Source organism: Orycteropus afer, unplaced genomic scaffold (genome assembly GCF_000298275.1).
Source record: "Orycteropus afer afer isolate SDZICR_OR568_19922 unplaced genomic scaffold, OryAfe1.0 scaffold00196, whole genome shotgun sequence".
NCBI lineage: Eukaryota > Metazoa > Chordata > Mammalia > Tubulidentata > Orycteropodidae > Orycteropus > Orycteropus afer.
Window position 1 is genome coordinate 1,345,576 of NW_006921783.1, and position 17,894 is coordinate 1,363,469.

Genomic DNA, 17,894 nt, shown 5'->3' on the forward strand with positions numbered 1-17,894 from the left:
TGTGATTATTGTAGATTTATTTTAGAATTTTAGTTTGAGATGAATAAATTTCTGTATTTTAAGCAAATTTGGAATTTGTAATAAGTTTTAGTATATTTGACTCTTTATTCATTCTTTTTCTCTTTTTTTAATTGTATTGTGATTTGGATGAAAGTTTACAGAGAAAATCCACTGTTGAATCTAGATGGACACCTGCAAGCTTTTAAGATCCCAGTCACTACTCACCAAAGTAGGAGGTGGAACAGTGTTTTTGTGTAGTATGTTATGCCACTTGAGCTTGATGTCTCCTGCGACCATAGTCCCGAGCCCACTGGTCCAACTACTTGCTCCTTCTGGGTAGCTGGCTGTGGCCAAGAAGTGACTACAACCTTGTCCCTTGTCAGCTCTACTATATATCTGGGGATCCTTACAGAACATACCAATACACTTGTAGAACCATTGTCTGCCAACCCTGTACATCGTCTTGGGCACACTCCCCCCTACGTAGACATACCTAACAGTTCAGCCTGTCCACCTTATATATAAGATATATACCTAGTAAAGGAATGGCTGGGTCAAATGGTATTTCTGTTTCCAACTTTTTCAGGAATTGCCATACTGCTTTCCACAGTGGCTGTACCATTTGACAGTCCCACCAGCAGTATGAGAGTCCTAATCTCTCCACATCCTTGCCATCATTTATTATTTTCTGTCTTGTTGAACTTTGCTACTAGTGCTGGAGCAAGATGGTATCTCGTTGTTTAGATTTGCATCTCTCTAATGGCTAATGGTTGTGAGCATTTCTTCGTATGTTTGTTGACTGCCTGAATATCCTCCTTCATGAAGTGTTTTCATGTCTTCTACCCATTTTTTAATTGGATTATTTGTCTTTTTGTTATTGAGGTGTGGGAGTTTTTTATAAATTCTAGAGATAAGTCCCTTGTCAGATATGTCATTGCCAAATATTTTTTCCCAATCTGTAGGTTCTCTTTTGACTCTTTTGGAGAAGTCTTTGGAAGCACATAAAAATTTAATTTTTGGAAGGTCCCATTCATCTAATTTCTCTTCTGCTGTTTGTGCATTTTGGGTTATGCTTGATTGTCTATTTATGCCATATATTAAAGCCCCTAAATTTGCCCCTAGTTTTTCCTTGAGGAACTTTACAGTTTCAAGTTTCATATTTAAGTCTTTGATCCATCTGAAGTTAGTTTTTGTATATGGTGTGAGGTACAGATTTTTTTTTTTAATTGTGATTTGGGTGAAAGTTTACAGAGCAAATTCACTTTCCATACAGCAGTTCACACACACTCTGTCTCATGACATTGACTGCAGTTTACCCCAATGCAACAGTTCCCCTCCCACATCCTCCCGATAGTTACCTCTTATCTGTATCCGTCTCTCCATGCACTCCTGTCCCCTGAGCGGTCTCCCTGTGCATAAACAGCCCTTCTTTCTCCCATAATTGTTCCCTCCAAAGAGTGTATCTATCTCAGGTAAATATTCACCTCATATGCCTGTCTTCTGTTTGGCTGGAAGCCACAGGTGTGGGTTCAATTCTAGACCTGAAGGGCAGCTAGGGGACATAGTCTCAGTGGTTCCACCAGGCTCTATCAGACCAGCAAACCTGGTCCCCCTTTTTTTTTTCCCAAATGATTTTGAGTTTTGTTCCACTTTGTCGTCCTTCTCTATCCAGGATCTCCCACATAGATCTCCCTCTGAGTGGTTGACAGTGGTAGCCAGGCACCATCTAGTTCTTGTGGCTTCATAGTCATATAGGCTGCGGATCTCATAGTGTACCAGTCACTTGGACTAATTGTTTCCATGAATCTTTGGTTTTCCTCATTCTTTGCTCTGGACGAGGAGAGACCCATCGTTGCATCTAGATGGCTGCTTGCAAGCTATTTAGATCCCAGTCGCTACTCGCCAAAGTAGGAAGTGGAACAATGTTTTGTGTAGTATGTTACGTCAGTTGAGCTTGATGTCCCCGGCGCCTATGGTCCCAAGCCCACAGGTTCAACTTCTTGCTCCCTCTGGGTAGCTGACTGTGACCAAGAAGTGACTACAACCTTGTCCCTTGTCAGCTCTACTCTATACCTGAGAATTCTTACAGAACATACAAATACACTTGTAGAACCATTATCTGCCAACCCTATACATGATCTTGGGTAAAAACCCGCTGCATACAACGCTACGCAACTACTGCCATGGAGTCAGATCCGACTCATAGCGACCCCTCCTTGGGTTTCCAAGGCAGTATCACTACGGAAGTGGATTGCCCAACCTTCCTTCTGAGGAATGGCTGGTGGGTTTGAACCGCCAGCCTTCTGGTTAGCAGTCAAGTGCCTTAGGCACTACACCACCAGAGCTCCTTCCCGCTGCATATATACACCTAATATTTCAGCCTATCTACCCATCTATCCACCTGTATACCCATGGTTGCCTTCATTGACAACACAGTACTGTATGTGCGAAAGGGTTCATCTTTGTTGTCTGCACCTCCCGTGTACCTCTGTCTTCCTCTTCCTCAGTGCCACCATGTTGATCACTCACATTTGGTGCATTGCCCTTCTCTTCATGCAAATCAGTACTTATCTCTACCTATCTAACAGTGTTCCTTCCCCTCTCCACCCCACCTCTGGTAACCAACAAAGAAAATTTCCTTCCATATGTAAATCTTTCTTTGACTTTTACGATGATGAACTAATATGATATTTGTTTTTCTGTGATTGACTTACTTCACTCAGCATAATGTCTTCCAAGTTCATCCATGTTACATGGTGTTTTGCAGTTTCTACGTTATTCTTTAGGGTTGCATAGTATTCCATTGTGTGTATATACCATAGTTTGGTTATCCATTCCTCAGTTGATGGACACCTAGGTTTTTTCCATCTTTTGACTATTGTAAATAGTGCTGCAATGAACAAGAGTGTGCATGTCTGTTCTTGTTATGGCTCTCGTAAGGTATAGATCTTGTTTCATTTTTCAGCAAATGAATATCCAGTTTTGCCAGCACCATTTGTTAAAGAGACCATCTTTTCCCCATTTAATGGATTTTGGCACTTTGTCAAAGATCAGCTGACCATAGGTCGATGGATCTATTTTTGGGTTCTCAATTCTATTCCATTGGTCTATGTTTCTGTCATACCAACACCAGGCAGTTTTGATTACTGTGGCTGTATAGTAGATTATAAAATCTGGGAGTGTGAGACCTCATACTTTGTTCTTCTTCAATAATGCTTTACTTATCTGAAGTCTCTTTTCTTTCCTTATAAAGTTAGTGATTGTTTTTTTTTTCATATCCTTAAAGAATGTTAATGGGATCTGGATTGGGATTGAATGTATAGATTGCTTTGGGTAGAACTGACATTTTCACAGCAGTCAATCTTCCTATCTACAAGCATGATGTGTTGTTCCATTTATGTAGATGTCTTACGGTTTCTTGAAGTAGTCTTTTGTAGTTTTCTTTGTACAGGTCTTTTGTGTCCCTGGTAAGATTTATTCCCAAGTATTTTATTTTTTCGGTAGCTATTGTTAATGGTATTGAGTTCCTTGTTTCTTTTCCAGCAATCTCTTTGCTGGTGTAGTGGCATCCAACTGATTTTTGGATGTTGATCTTGTATCTTGCCATGATGCTAAATCTCTCAATTAGTTCCAGTAGATTTTTGACTGATTCTTGTGGTTTTCTGGGTATAGGATCATATCATCAGCAAATAGGGATAGTTTGACTTCTTACTTACCAATTTGTATGCCTTTGATTTCCCTTTCTTGCCTTATGGCCCTGGCTAGGACTTCCAGTACAATGTTGAATAGAAGTGGTGATAGAGGGCATCCTTGTTTGGTTCCTGTTTGCAAGGGGGATGGTTTCAGTCTCTGTCCATTGAGAATAATGTTAGCTGTTGGTTTTGCATATATGCCCTTTATTATGTTAAGGAACGTCCTTTCTATTCCTGTTTTGCTGAGAATTTTGATCAGGAATGGGCGTTGGATTTTATCAAATGCCTTCTCTGCATCGATTGATATCATCATGTGATTCTTTTCATTTGTTTTATTTATGTGGTGGATGACGTTATGTTGAACCATCCTTGCTTTATTCATTCTTTCATCCTGAAAATTAAGACTTTCATTGAGATAGATGATTAAAATAGAAACTTTGTGTGTTGAAAAGAAAATGAAAGAATTTTATTTTCTGCTAATTTTAATGGTTTTCTTTTTAACCTCTAAATTGCTTTCCATTTCAAAAGCATTGCAAATAATATTCCAGAATGGTTTCATGGAAATTATCTTTATTGGAAGAAGTGCAAGCTCTCTGAAATAGAAATTTATGTTATTTTATTCATTACATTGTCTACCAAGAAGACATTTTCCTGCATTGACCTGAGTTACTTTGTTCTTCAGTAAATTTTACACTGTTTCACCTTGAGTTCAACTCAAAGATTCTGTAAACCATCATTTAGTGCTTTTTATTTTGTTTGAATGGCTCATTATAGGAAATATATTGGAATTAAGACATACACATTTTATACGGAGTCATTGTTTCTCCTCCACCCCTTAAAGTTTTCAAGATGGTGAAGTTGTCATCAAGCATTTCATTAAACTTTTTTTTTTTAAATTGTGATTTGGGTGAAAGTTTACACAGCAAATTCATTTTCCATACAGCATTTCATATACATTTTGTGTCATGACATTGATTGCAATCCCCATAATGTAATAGCTTTCTTCCTACTTCCTCCTTGTGGATAACTTTTCTCTATGTCCTTCATTCCTGCCCTCTGAACTATCTCCCTGTGCAGATACTGCCCTTCTGATCTCCCATGATTGATGGTTCTAAGGAGTATACCTACCTGGTGTAGATGTTCACCTATATGTTTGTCTGTTTGGCTGGAAGCCACAGGAGTGAGTTCAGTTCTAGGCCTGAAGGGTGACTAGGGGCCATAGTCTCAGGGGTTTCGCCTGGCTTTATCAGACAAGTAAGCCTGCTCTTATTTTATCATTTTGAGTTTTGTTCCACATTTTTCTCTCTCTTTTCTGGATCTCTCTTGCTGAGTGTTTGACAGTGGTGGTCGGGTACCACTAGTTCTTTTGGTCTCATGATCATATAGGCTGAGGTTCATGCAGTCCACTAGACCCTTGGAGTGATTGTTCCCTGCTTCTTTGGTTTCCTTCATTCTTCTTTGCTCTGGCCAAGGAGAGACTAATTGTTGCATCTAAATGGCCACTTGTAAGCTTTTAAGACCCCAGTCACTCCTCACTAAACTGGGGTGTAGAACCGTGTTTTTGTGTAGTATGTTATGCCAATTGAGCTTGATGTCTCCCATGACCATAGTCTCAAGCCCATAAGTCCAACAACTCGTTCCTTCGGGGTGCTTGGCAGTTGGTAAGAAGTTACCATAACTTTGCCCTCTGTTAGTTCTATTTATATGGACATTTTTACAGCACAAACAAATAACATATGTAGAAATATCATCTGCTAACCTTACATATGATCATGAGTATATTCCCTTTTGCCCAGACATACCTTATCATTCAGTTTGTCTACTTATGTATCTGCCAGTAGTTGCATTAATCATTTTTAGAATTCAGGAATAGGTATTGCCTACATCATAGTCTCTTCCCATTGGGAGCTTTTGTGCATTATTTTTTCCTTTCAGAAAGCACATACATTTATATATTCTTCCTCTTCCTGAATTTTACATTAATAAAGTAAAATCTGTGAAAGCCAGAACATCTGTATGATGGAAACCTGTCAGAGAAGGAAAACTCACATATTTTGCACTAATAGCAATAGAAAAGTGGTAGGTCGTACCCTGTCAAAGACAAAAAAAAAAAAAACAACAACAAAAAACCAACTTGTGAGACCTGGAAAACAAGGCAGCTATCACAGGTTTCAGTATATTAACATTTCACATTCTTCTGTATCATGTTTTTTTTTTCCCCCTTAATATTTCTTAGAGATACTATAATTACTTGAAGAACTTACTTCTTTTTTTTTATTATTGCTGCATGGTATTCTATTGCACGAGTGTACCATACTTTATTTAATCATGCCTCTGTCCTTATGGATAATATTTAAGTTGTTTATAATCCTTCTCTATTAAAAATAATGCTGCAGTGAGTAAACTTGTACATAAAAGTCATTCTACTTGTGTAAGAGTATGTCTGTAAAATACATTCCTAGAAATGCAATTACTGGGTCATAGTGTATGTGTATTTGTAATTTTGATAGAAGAAAATAATAGCTAATTTTAATTTGATACTTACTGTCAAACTCTTCTGAGAGTTTTACATATATTATTTCCTTTAATCATTACAATGACTACATTGTAATGTAATTATATTAATCATTACAATAGTACTTACTCTAAAAGTTTAAAGTACCGTTGTTACCTTCATTTTATGGATGAGAAAATTGAGGCACAGAAAGGTTCACGAACTTGCCTAAAGTCACATGACTGGGTAGGTGACAGGGCCAGGATTTGGAACTAAGTAGCTTGCCTCCTCCTTTTGAGCTCTGAACCACTTTGCTCTATGATAAGATGCAAAATTGCCCTTCAAAAAGTTGGACCCATTTAGATTTATGCTAGTTATGTACAGGAGTAGAGCTCGTGTTTTAACAATGAAGTAGGGAAGAAGCAATTAGTCCAGACTCATCATCTTCCCAGAATCTGTAGTTCTACCTCAAATTCAACTGCTGGAATCTCAGTATCATTCCTTTAGAACACCTTCTATGTAATGGTCTCATATCCTTCAGTTCAAGGAAGTGGCAAAGGTCAAACCTTTTTTGCCTCAATTGTTTTCTAGGTAACAGTGATTAAAAAGTAGCTACTATGAAAATTCTTCTCCTTGCTAAGCCACTAGATGTTGCTGAAGCTAGACTAGTTAACAGCTTCCTAGAGTTCTAGAACATGCCATGAGTGGTTAGCTAGGACATGGGTAAAATTCTGTATTCATACTATATGCATCTAAGCACTAGTACAATTGTACCATTCCTCTCCAACACCATCTACAATAATAATGACCTGCCAGGGAAGAGGTAGGCAGATACACAGGTAAATCAATTGCCATGAACACTTTAGTTGTAGGGACATACAACAATTCTTGGATTTCTATTATAGATTTCAGTCACACTTGTATTGGGCCATCTCTGTTAATTAATTAGAATTGTGTTCTAAGAGTTGCCTTCTCTGGAGAAGGGGTGATGTCTGGTTAGTACTTGACCTAAATGTGAAACATGTTATTTGAACATGTTTAAACATATAAACATATAGTTTATATGTGGCCTTTCAGATGTGGAAAGGTAGGTGAATTTTGAAAGTCAGAAGAATAAGCTTAAATTGTTAAAAATTCTATTTTAACTTCTACACTGTTGTTTTTCAGACCCCTCTTCAGTAAATGAAAAGAAGAGGAGGGAGCGAGAAGAAAGGCAGAATATTGTGTTGTGGAGACAGCCACTTATTACCTTGCAGTATTTTTTTCTGGAAATCCTAGTAATCTTGAAGGAATGGACCTCAAAGTAAAGAATCTTCTATTACATTTTCTATAAACTTTACTAATTTAAGAATGCCTCACCAATCTCCCATCCCCTGCCATCTTTTCTATCCAAATGGATTGATTAAATTTAAAATACTGTGATGGGAATAATGTGTTCTTGTTTTCTATAGTTTGAAGATAAATAAATGAGGTAGACGTATTGCTGGTTGCCCACTGTATTGTTACAGCCGACTACTGTCTAATGTTGAATCTTCTATGCAAAGAAAGAACACTGAAAATGAGTTTTTTTTCTCCTGGCTTCACTTTTAGGAGAAATCAGGCCTGTGTCTATTAATTACACTAATTCTTTAGCAGGACAAGGTTCAGGATACGTGGCACTTTTATTGCTAGTTTAAGCCAGTGAAGAGGAGTTTACCATGGAACTGTGTTCTCTCCTTAAACTTAGAACTTGTAAGCCCTATTTCAAATATCATAAAGAGCAAGTTGAACTTTCATATGCCTTATCATTTTCTGGCTTGTCCTTCCAAGTTATTATCTATATGTTAACAATATTGTACTTTAGAGTTTATAAAGCATTTTCTAACACTTTTCTGTTCCTTTGATCCTTTCATCAACTCTTTGAAGAAAATGAAATAAGTCTGTGATTATTATGACATTAAAGATAAGAAACTTAATCGTTGGTTAAGTGACTTGCTCAAAGTGCAAATGTTTAAGGAGCTCTGACCCAGGTCCTCTGGTATAAAGGCCAGTGCTTTTTTTTTATTACACTATAATGCTTCTCCAAATTAGAAATTGTGGTGCAATTGAGATGAGTCTTTGTGTGAGGGAATGACTTTGGTGAGATTTATAATAAGAAATTGGGTTCTGTGGCATGTGCCTTCCCATGACCTCCCTCTGCTTCCCACTCCCTCAGAGGCCATAGTGTTACAGTGTTTACATACAAAAGGTTTCAAAGCTCAGCCTGGAAAGAACTGATTCTTCTGAGGAGCTCAGTGCTTCAGCAAATTGTTTTGAGAGTTATGAATCCTGAAAATGAGATTGCAATCAGATATTCATCTATTTTTTTCATTTACCTTTAAGATTATGGCATCGTCAAAACATTGTGGTGTCTTTTTTACTGCTGCTTGCTGTGCTTATAGCTACGTATTATGTTGAAGGAGCACATCAACAGGTAAGAGGTTCCAGAACTAAGTTTGTATTCGTGTACCTTCCCTAGTCCCAAATAATTCAAAAATGGGGATGTTGTAGGTTTCACAGAAATTCTACCTTCAACATATTTAGGCTTAGTTTTGTCTTCTAATTCATCTTGCAACTGTTACCCTTAATGTCAGAGAGGCAAGTTCATTTGCCTATAGTCTGTAAGTATAACATTACAAGGGGAAAAAAGAACATTTGTCAATATCGTTTGTTAAAACAATAAAACATCAATGTATTCTAATAGCAAATGGTTCTGAAATTATAGTTCATATTTTAAAGCATTTTAATCTAGCCAGAGTTTTATGTATAGTTTTAAGTGCATTTCTTTTTTATATTTTTAAGAAAGCTGTGTGTGTTATTAAGAGCTTGTAGTGAACTGTCTTGCTGACTTTTACTTGCCAAACTTGGAATCTGGAAATAAATCTAAAATTCTTCTAAAAAGTCCATCTCCCAGTGAACATTCTAAAGGTTCCTTTAGGTTTGCTTTTGTTTGAAAAACAATTACATCTTAGTTTTAAATATACAAAAATAATTTCATTCTCATTTTGGGTTGATTACCCAAAAATATATTCTATTCAAAAACATTATGTAAATAACTACTGTTTAAGCACTGTTTATTGTTAGTGTTTTTTTAAATGAAGTTTTTGTAACTTTCAAAATTCTTTTTCTCTTTTTTATTTTCTTATTAGTAACTTGCTTTTGTCCTGTAAATGTTGTCAGCACAGTAGTGGGTCTTTAAAAATTTAGAAACAAATCTTTATTCCAATTAGATGCACACATTTTTTGCCTGTCTCTGGCATTGCACATTAATGAAAGAATTAGGCCTCTTCAATAGACTTTTGACATTAATGCTTTCTTCCTATTTGAAACTTCTATTTTATTTCGATTGTAGTTTTTAAATACTCTATTTCTTTTTAGAGAACTCAATTTGTTTTTCACTCTTGTTTTCCAGTATGTGCAACGTATAGAGAAACAATTTCTTTTATATGCCTACTGGATAGGCTTGGGAATTTTGTCTTCTGTTGGGCTTGGAACAGGACTGCATACCTTTCTGCTTTATCTGGTAAGAATTACTTTCTTTTAATAAGCACAACTGAAGAAGGTTTTCTATCTTATAATCAGTGCTTTTTCAAAAGTTAAACTTCTAAAATTTATATTTAATTTCTAGTTCCTAAGTTAACACTTTAAGTTGATTTAGAATTCTGTTTTTCCTTTTAGATTGAGGACTTAGGAAGAAAAAGAAACCCTTAGGCAAATGAGTTTATTAAATTACTTGAGGCAGGTCATTTTTTTTTTTTACTTCAGATTTTAGAATAATGATTCTCTTGCTCATGCAATTGTCATTTTAATAACTGAAGTTATTTAAATGTAAAAAAATTACTCATAAGGATTAGGATGAATTTGAACGGTTTGCTTTTTCTGTTCATCAGCAACAGCGAAGGTGCTTCAGGGATGAGAGTGTCTTCCATCATAGTCTCAAACACCATGTACATATTTGGTTATTTTAGGATTCTTATTAACAGGAATCGATGAAATATTAAGTATATAGAACTAAATTCTTTCTTAAAACCTTTTGAACCAAAGCATAAAAATTCTGCTCCTAGAAAAAAAAAATTTTAACTTAGTTAATGTGATGGTTATGTTTGTGTGTCAACTTGGCTGGGCCTGGTTGAATGGTTGGGCAGCTGGTGGTAGTTATTCCCCATGATGAGACTGGCAGTCAGCTCCATGGTGGAATCTACCACAAGCAGCTGAGTAGCTGCCTTTGGGAATGTGGTCTGCTTCCTGTATATAAGGAGAAGCTTTGAGAATGGTCTCTAGCCTGTGGCAAGCTTGGACCCTGCAAGTAGCTGTGCTGTTGCTCAGCAGCCTGCTATGCCCTGCCGACCTTAGGACTTAAGTTAATGGCCTGCTATGTGGTTTGGTAACATCGGGACTGTGCCTTTTAACTTGTCAACCTTGGGGCTTCTCAGCCTCAGCAGCCAGCAGCTGTCTGAGTGAAGAAACGCCTCTAGCTCCAGTGGGCCAGGAGCAGGAGGCAGAGCTGGACCCAAAGTTGAGGGGCTTTCACCCAGCCCCTAGAGCCTGGCACTTAGAACCTGGACTTAAACCCTCCAAACTTTAAGAATAAACTCCTGTTTGTTTAAGCCATCCCATTTGTGGTACATTCTTGTCAGAGCAGCACTAGGTAACCAGAACAGTTAAAAGAGAATACAAATCTTCCTTTGAATAGTCATATATATACTGAAATGATAACAGGCCTGGGACTATGTTGTGGCAGTAAGACACAGGCACAAAAAGGTCCTTACTCTCAGGATCATGCAAGTGTGGGCTGAATGCCAGAGAGCAGTTACTTAGTAGAAAACAGATTGATCTTGACTGGGAGAAAAACAGGTTGAAAGGATGACATTCAGCTTTACTGTTGGCTAATTAAGTTCACCACTGTAGCTTCTTACAGCCTCTGTGCTATCACTTCATCTCTAAAGTAGGTATGGAAAGTATTAAGGAATGATTGCTTGGCTCAGAAGGGTGTTGAATTAATAGTCTGAATAATGGGAATTAATCTATAATATATAACTTCTCCAAGTTTAATGGGATTTTAGAATTTTGTTCATGTTTGCTTGCTCATTTTAGACCAGATAGGGGCTAAGGTGGTAACCCTTATTAGTGTTACTCTAATATATACCTTCTTAGAAGCATACCACTGCATCCATTGGTAGAAGTTGAGACAGAAGGGATAGGGAAGAAATTACAGATTACAAGATGCCTTTCTGTTCTTGTCTAGACCTGCCCTGTGAGATTCCTGTGAAAAAGCAGATGAAAAACTTGTAGCATTTATAGTATTGGATTAATTAAGAAGCGCCTAAAATTCAACCCAGATGGCAGATTGTAATGAGCCTTAAAAACACAGAAAATCAGAATAAAGAAATTTGTAACATGGAAATCTCATAAGCTTTTTTTCCTGTTTTTTTTCATATCCATCAGAAACATTTAAATTTATAGGTATTTATAAATTGCCTTCATGTTGAAGGCTTTATTATTCTGATTCTATTGATTCATGTATCTAGTAAAAGATTTGTTGTTATGTGCTGTCGAGTCGGACCTGACTCATAGTGACCCCTCCTTGGGTTTCCGAGGTGGTATCATGACGGAATAGATTGCCCAACCTTCCTTCCGAGAGTAAAAGATTTATAAGCATACAAATAAGAGTTTATTACAAAATTGGTTTTGGGGTAAAAAATAAAGTCACATTGCCATAAATTAGTTATTTCTGCACTTGATCAGTGTGCAAGATTAATGGAATGTGAGTAGCCATTTTTACAATTTCACCCTTTTAGAAAGAATTCTAAAAGAGCTATTTGAAGGGAGGTATCTCTGGGCAACATTCCACTCAGTACTGTATATATTATACCAATTTAGCAAGTATGAAGATAAAACAAAGGAATTTCTGAAATGTGTTATATGTAAAAGTTATATAAAACCTTTATGGCATTATTACTGCTGATAAGTAACTGGAGTCCAAGGTGAATCAAGCTGCCATTTCAGCTTTAGCTAAATTTGAAAAAAAAAAAGTGTGTGTGAGTGGCGTTTAGAAGTCTTTCAGTGCCTTAAAGTTACATAAAAGTAAAGGAACTAGGTCTGCACTTTATGAAGGTACAATTCTGCCTATAGTGTGTGAGATAGATTGAAGACAGGAGAGAAGATGGACCGAAAGGTCAGTTGGGATAGTGCTGATGAGAGACGTAGGCTTCTGTGGAAGTGGCAGGAAGTATGAAGCAAAAGGGATATTTATTTAAAAACAAAACTTAGTATACTAAGTCAAGCAGAAGGAAAACAAATGATGGCATAGATCTGTGATAATTGTAAAGAGTGGCTGGGATAGCAGTAGTGTTAGAATGGAACCAGACAAATTTGAGAGAAATTTTAGAGATACAGTCAAGGGTGTGATGCCGATTTAGTGTGAGAGGCGGAGTTATATATAACTGTTGGTCTCTGACTTGAATGATTCAGTAGATATTCATACCATTAACTGAATATAAAACAGTTATGTGTTCATTTGTTCATACATTACATATTATAAGTATCTGAAAAGAGAAATGGAAAGGGATATGGTAATTATATTGCATGGTAAGCAAGATCTTCACCTGATCCAGGTGGTTGATGATGCCAGTGCATAGGTGGGAGAAGGAGTGAGATTTATAAAGGATTAGGAACACTTCACACACACCTCAACAATAAATTATTTTTAGAGAGTTTTAGGTTTGCAGAAACATTGAGCATATGTTGTTGTTGTTATGTGCCATTGAGTCGGACCAGACTCATAGCGACCCCTCCTTGGGTTGCCGAGGCAGTATCACTACAGAAGTAGATTGCCCAACCTTCCTTCCAAGGAGTGGCTGGTGGATTTGAACCACCAGCTTTCTGGTTAGCAGTCAAGTGCCTTAGGCACTATGCTACCAGAGCTCCTATTGAGCATATGGTACACCAAAAAACAAACAAACTCAATTGCTATCAAGTTGATTCCGACTCATAGCGACGCCATTGGGTTTCCAAGGCTGAAATTTTTATGGAAGTAGATTGCCACATCTTCCTTCCATGGAGCAGCTGGTGGGTTTGAACCGCCAACCTTCTGCTTAGCAGTCAGGATTTGCCATATATCCCCTCATCTATGTCTTACCCACACGTACAATTTCCCCTGTCATTAACATCTTGTATTAGTGTGGTATGTTGTTATAATTGGAAAACGAATGTTGATAACATAATATTGTTAACTAAAGTCCATAATTTACAACAGGATTCACTCTTTGTTTTACAAGTAAGTCTATGGGCATTGTCAAATTCATAATGTCATATACCATTACAGTGTCATATAGAATAGTTTTATTGCCCTAAAATTTCCCTGTGCTCTTTTTATCCTCCTTTCTTCCCCAACCTCTCAGCAACCACTGGATCTTTTTACTGTCTCTATAGTTTTGCCTTTTCTGACTGACTGATTTCGTTTAACAATATGCATTTAAGGTTCCTCTTGTATCTTTTTGTGGCTTGATAGGCCATTTCTTTTTATTGCTGAATAATATTCTATTGCATGGATATTAGGCACCCTGATGGTGCAGTGGTTAAGCATGTGACTGCTAAGTGAAAGGTCAGCCTTTCGAACCACCAACTGCTCCGGGGGAGAAAGGTGTGGCAGTCTGCTTCCATAAAGATTCATAGCCTTGGAAACTGTGGGGCATTTCTACACTGTCCTGTAGGGTCACTATAAGTCAGAACCAACTTGACAGCAGTGGATTTTGGGTTTTTGATAGATGTACTATAGCTTGTTCATCCATTCACCTTCTGAAGAAGAACTTGGTTGCTTCCAGTTTTTGGCAATTACAAATAAAGCTGCTATAGACACTCATGTGCAGGAGCAGTGTAGTAAATTACTTAGTATGGCTTTTCTACCCATAAGTCATTGTAAACTCAGTGATGGAATGAGCAACTGAGGAGCTCCTGATTGTAAATGTTATCCACCTGGGTTACTTCTGTTGGGTGAGGCACAACGCAATGTTATGGGAGACTCACTCTCAGGTGCTTAGAATTCTGTTCTGATTGGTTGGTTTGGCTGCTCTGCCAAGCTCAAAAGGAGGCCTCCTAGAGGCAGAACTCTCTCTGACTGCTGGCTGAGGAAGATGTGTTGCTGAAAGAGACACGCATTGCTGAGTGAGACACCGAGGGACACTCACTGTTGGGAGAGAGACTGTGAGAGACTGTCAGGAGAGAAGACTGTGGGCTGGGAGAGAGACTGAGTGTTTTTCCTGAACTTGAATTGTTGCCTGGTGCTTCCCTAATAAACCCCGTAATCTGTGAGTTCTGTGTGGCCACTGCAGTGAATTATCGAACCCAGGAGAGAGGTGGTGGGTGCTTTGGGAGGAATGGTTGGTGAAAAGGGCTGGAGGGAGGCAGCATGTCTGGCCTTGCAGTAATAGGCCTTGGGTTACTGATAGTGATTCTGTCTTCCTCTTGTGAGGTTAGAGGAGGTCAGGAGATGTGGCCTCCTTGCCCTTTTTGCAGCAGGTTTATTTTGGATGCAAATTCTCTATCAGATAAGTGTTTTCCAGATGTTTTCTTCCTGTGTGTGGCTTGTCTTTGCATTTTTTTAATAGTGTTCTTTGCAGAGCAGAAGTTTTTAATTTTAATTAAGTCTAGCTTATCAGCTTTTACTTTTCATGAATCATGCTTTTGGTGTAATATCTAAGAAGTCATTGCCAAACCCAACATCATCTAGATTTTCTCCTGTGTTGTCTTCCATAAGTTTTATAGTTTTCTATTTTACATTTTGGTCAATGATCTTGAGTTAATTTTTGTGAAAGCTTATAAGGTCAGTGTCTACCTTCTTTTTTGTTGTTTTTGCATGTGAACATCCAGTTTTTCTAGCATCATATGTAGAAAAAGACTTTTTCAGTTGAATTGCCTTTGCTTCTTTGTCAAACATTGTTGACTCTATTTGTGTAGGTTTGTTTCTGGGCTTCTTTATTCCATTCTATTGATCTCTTTGTCTTTTCTTTCACCAGTATCACACTGTCTTAATTACAGGTAGTCCCTGACTTAGATACATTCGAGTTATGATGAACTGCACTTATAACTTTGTGTGTGTGTGTGTGTGTGTGTACATCTTATTGTTAGTATGCAAAACATACAGGGTTTTAGCAGGTAATTTGTTTATGTTACCATTCTCAGATATTCAGAAATCAGATTTATAAAGCTATTGATAATAAAAGGCAATAATAATGAAAAAAAAAAAAAAAAAACTTATGTCAGAACCAACTTAGAGTCTTTTTAACCGAATCCTGTTGTAACTCGGACTACCTGTACGGTAGCATTATAATTAGTCTTGAATGTGGGTAGTGTCAGTCTTCTGACTTTGTTCTTCAGTATAGTGTTGGCTATTTTGGGTCTTTTGCTTTTCCATGTAAATTTTGGGATTAGTTAATAGATATCCATAGACTTGGTGGCACTTTACTTGAAATAGTTGAATCTGTGGATCCATTTGGGAAGAACTTATACCTATATTGAGTCTTCTTATCCACAAGCATGGTGTATTTTTATCTGTCTGTAGTTAGATTGTCTTAATTTCAAATTCCAGTTGTTCATTGCTGGCATATACAAAAGTGGTTGACTTTGTATATTAACCTTGTGTCCTATATCTTGCTATAATAATTTATTACTTCTAGGAATTTTTTTTATTATTCTTTTTGATTTTCTACATAGACAGTCATGTCATCTGAGAGCAGTTTTATTTTTTCCTTACCAATCTGTACATTTTTTATTTCCTTTTCTTGTCTTACTGCATTAGCTAGGACTTCTACTGTGATTTTTTAGGAGGAAAGGTGAGATGGGGCATCCTTGCTTTGTTTTAGAGGGAAAGCATGTAGTTTTTCACCATTAAGTGTGATATTAGCTGTAGATTTTATGTAAGTGTTCTTTTTCAAAAACATCTATTCCTGGTTTGCTGAAAATTTTTATCATGAATGAGTGTTAGATTTTATCAAAAGAACACTTCTTAGACTACAGGATCAGAATGGATGAAAAGCAATATAGAAAACAAATTTACCATGTAGAAGCTTGGGAGCAGTCTATTAAAGTTCAAAAGAAATATAGAGTCCCAGCATATGTCATTTGCATTTGACCAGATTAGTTCCTAGATCTTTTTATTTAGACACAGACTTTCCTTCTAGGATTTCCTTGGCATAATAGCAAGAATAAAGTGGAAGGAACAATTACAAAAAAGCATGTCAGACAACTAAAGCAAAAGGCAAACTAAAAATGTCACAGTTCTTTAATTTTCAGTAGATTGGGTGGGAAGGAAGTCAGATCACAAGAGGTTAATTAGTAATAGTAATAATAACAACCACCACCATTGTCTTCTTCATCATCATTGTCATCATAGTGATTGTGGTGGTTAAGTTTGTGTGTCAACTTGGCTGGGCCTGGTTAAGTGGCTGGGCAACTGGATGTAGTATTCCCCATGATGAGACTGGTAATCAACTCCATGGTGGAATCTACTGTGAGTAGCTGCCTTAGGATGTGGTCTGCTTCCTGTATATAAGGAGAAGCCTTGGGGAACGGTCTCTAGCTTATGGCACGTTTGAACCCTGCATGTAACCATGTCATTGTTCAGCAGCCTGCCATGCTCTGCCGATCTTGGGACTTTTAATAGACTTGAATTAATGGCCTGCCGTGTGGTTTGGTAATATGGGGACTGTGCCTTTTCACTTGTCAACCTTGGGTTTGTCAGCCTCAGCAGCCAGTAGCTGAGTGAAGAAAAGCCTCTAGCTTCAGTGGGCCAGGAACGGGAGGCAGAGCTGAAGCCCAAGATTGAGGGGCTTTCACCCAACCCCTAGAGCCTGGCACTTTCAACTCAGACTTAAAGCCTCCAAACTGTAAGAGAATAAACTCCTGTTTATTCAAGCCATCTCATATTTGGTATATCCTTGTCAGAGCGGCACTAGGTAACCAGAACAATGGTACTACCTAAAGTCAATTCTTTTTTTAAAAAATACATTATTTGATGTATTTTTCTTCGGTACCCGTACCTGTGTGAAGATTTTGCATCTCCACCCTCTTGCTTTTGCCATCCAAACGTGAGCATAAATGTTAGCTGTTGTTCCTGCAGAAGCTTCAAGGTTTGTCATGTTCTTTCTCCTACTCCTTTGATGTTTCAAGGTAAAGCTTGAATCTCTGAGTAATTACAATAAGCAGAATCCTTTTTCAGTCTGTGATGTAGAGTAAACCAAAAAAAAAAAACAAACCCACTGCCTTCGAGTCAATTGAGTCTCATAGGGACCCTGTCAGACTGAGTAAAACTGCCCTGTAGAGTTTCCAAGGCTGTAAATCTTTAAGGAAGCAGACTGTCTCATCTTTCCCTCACAGAGTGGCCTGTGGGTTCAAACGACTAACCTTTTGCTTAGCAGCCAAATGCTTTAACCATTGTGCTATCAGAACTCCTTGATTTAGAGTAAGGGAGAAATAAATTCTGTTGTTTAAGCTGCTAAAAATGTTTTTGTTTGTTACAACAACATGTTTTTTTTTCCCCCCTGAGTGGTAAATTAAGGGTGTTGTTGTTGTTGCTGTTTTGCCGTCGAGTCAGTCCCGACTCATAGCGACCCCTCCTTGGGTTTCCGAGGCAGTATCACTACGGAAGTAGGATTGCCCAACCTTCCTTCCGAGGAGTGGCTGGTGGGTTTGAA

At 37.7% G+C, this 17,894-nt stretch overlaps 1 protein-coding gene across 1 annotated transcript in view; it reads left to right on the forward strand.

Moving 5' to 3' along the window:
• Positions 1-17,894, forward strand: part of VMP1 (vacuole membrane protein 1) — a 120,718-nt gene that overhangs the window by 733 nt on the left and 102,091 nt on the right. The window contains exons 2-4 of the mRNA XM_007947861.2: positions 7,354-7,489; positions 8,548-8,638; positions 9,617-9,727. Of these exons, the coding sequence (XP_007946052.1) occupies positions 7,354-7,489; positions 8,548-8,638; positions 9,617-9,727 (338 nt within the window). The remainder of the gene's footprint in view (positions 1-7,353; positions 7,490-8,547; positions 8,639-9,616; positions 9,728-17,894) is intronic.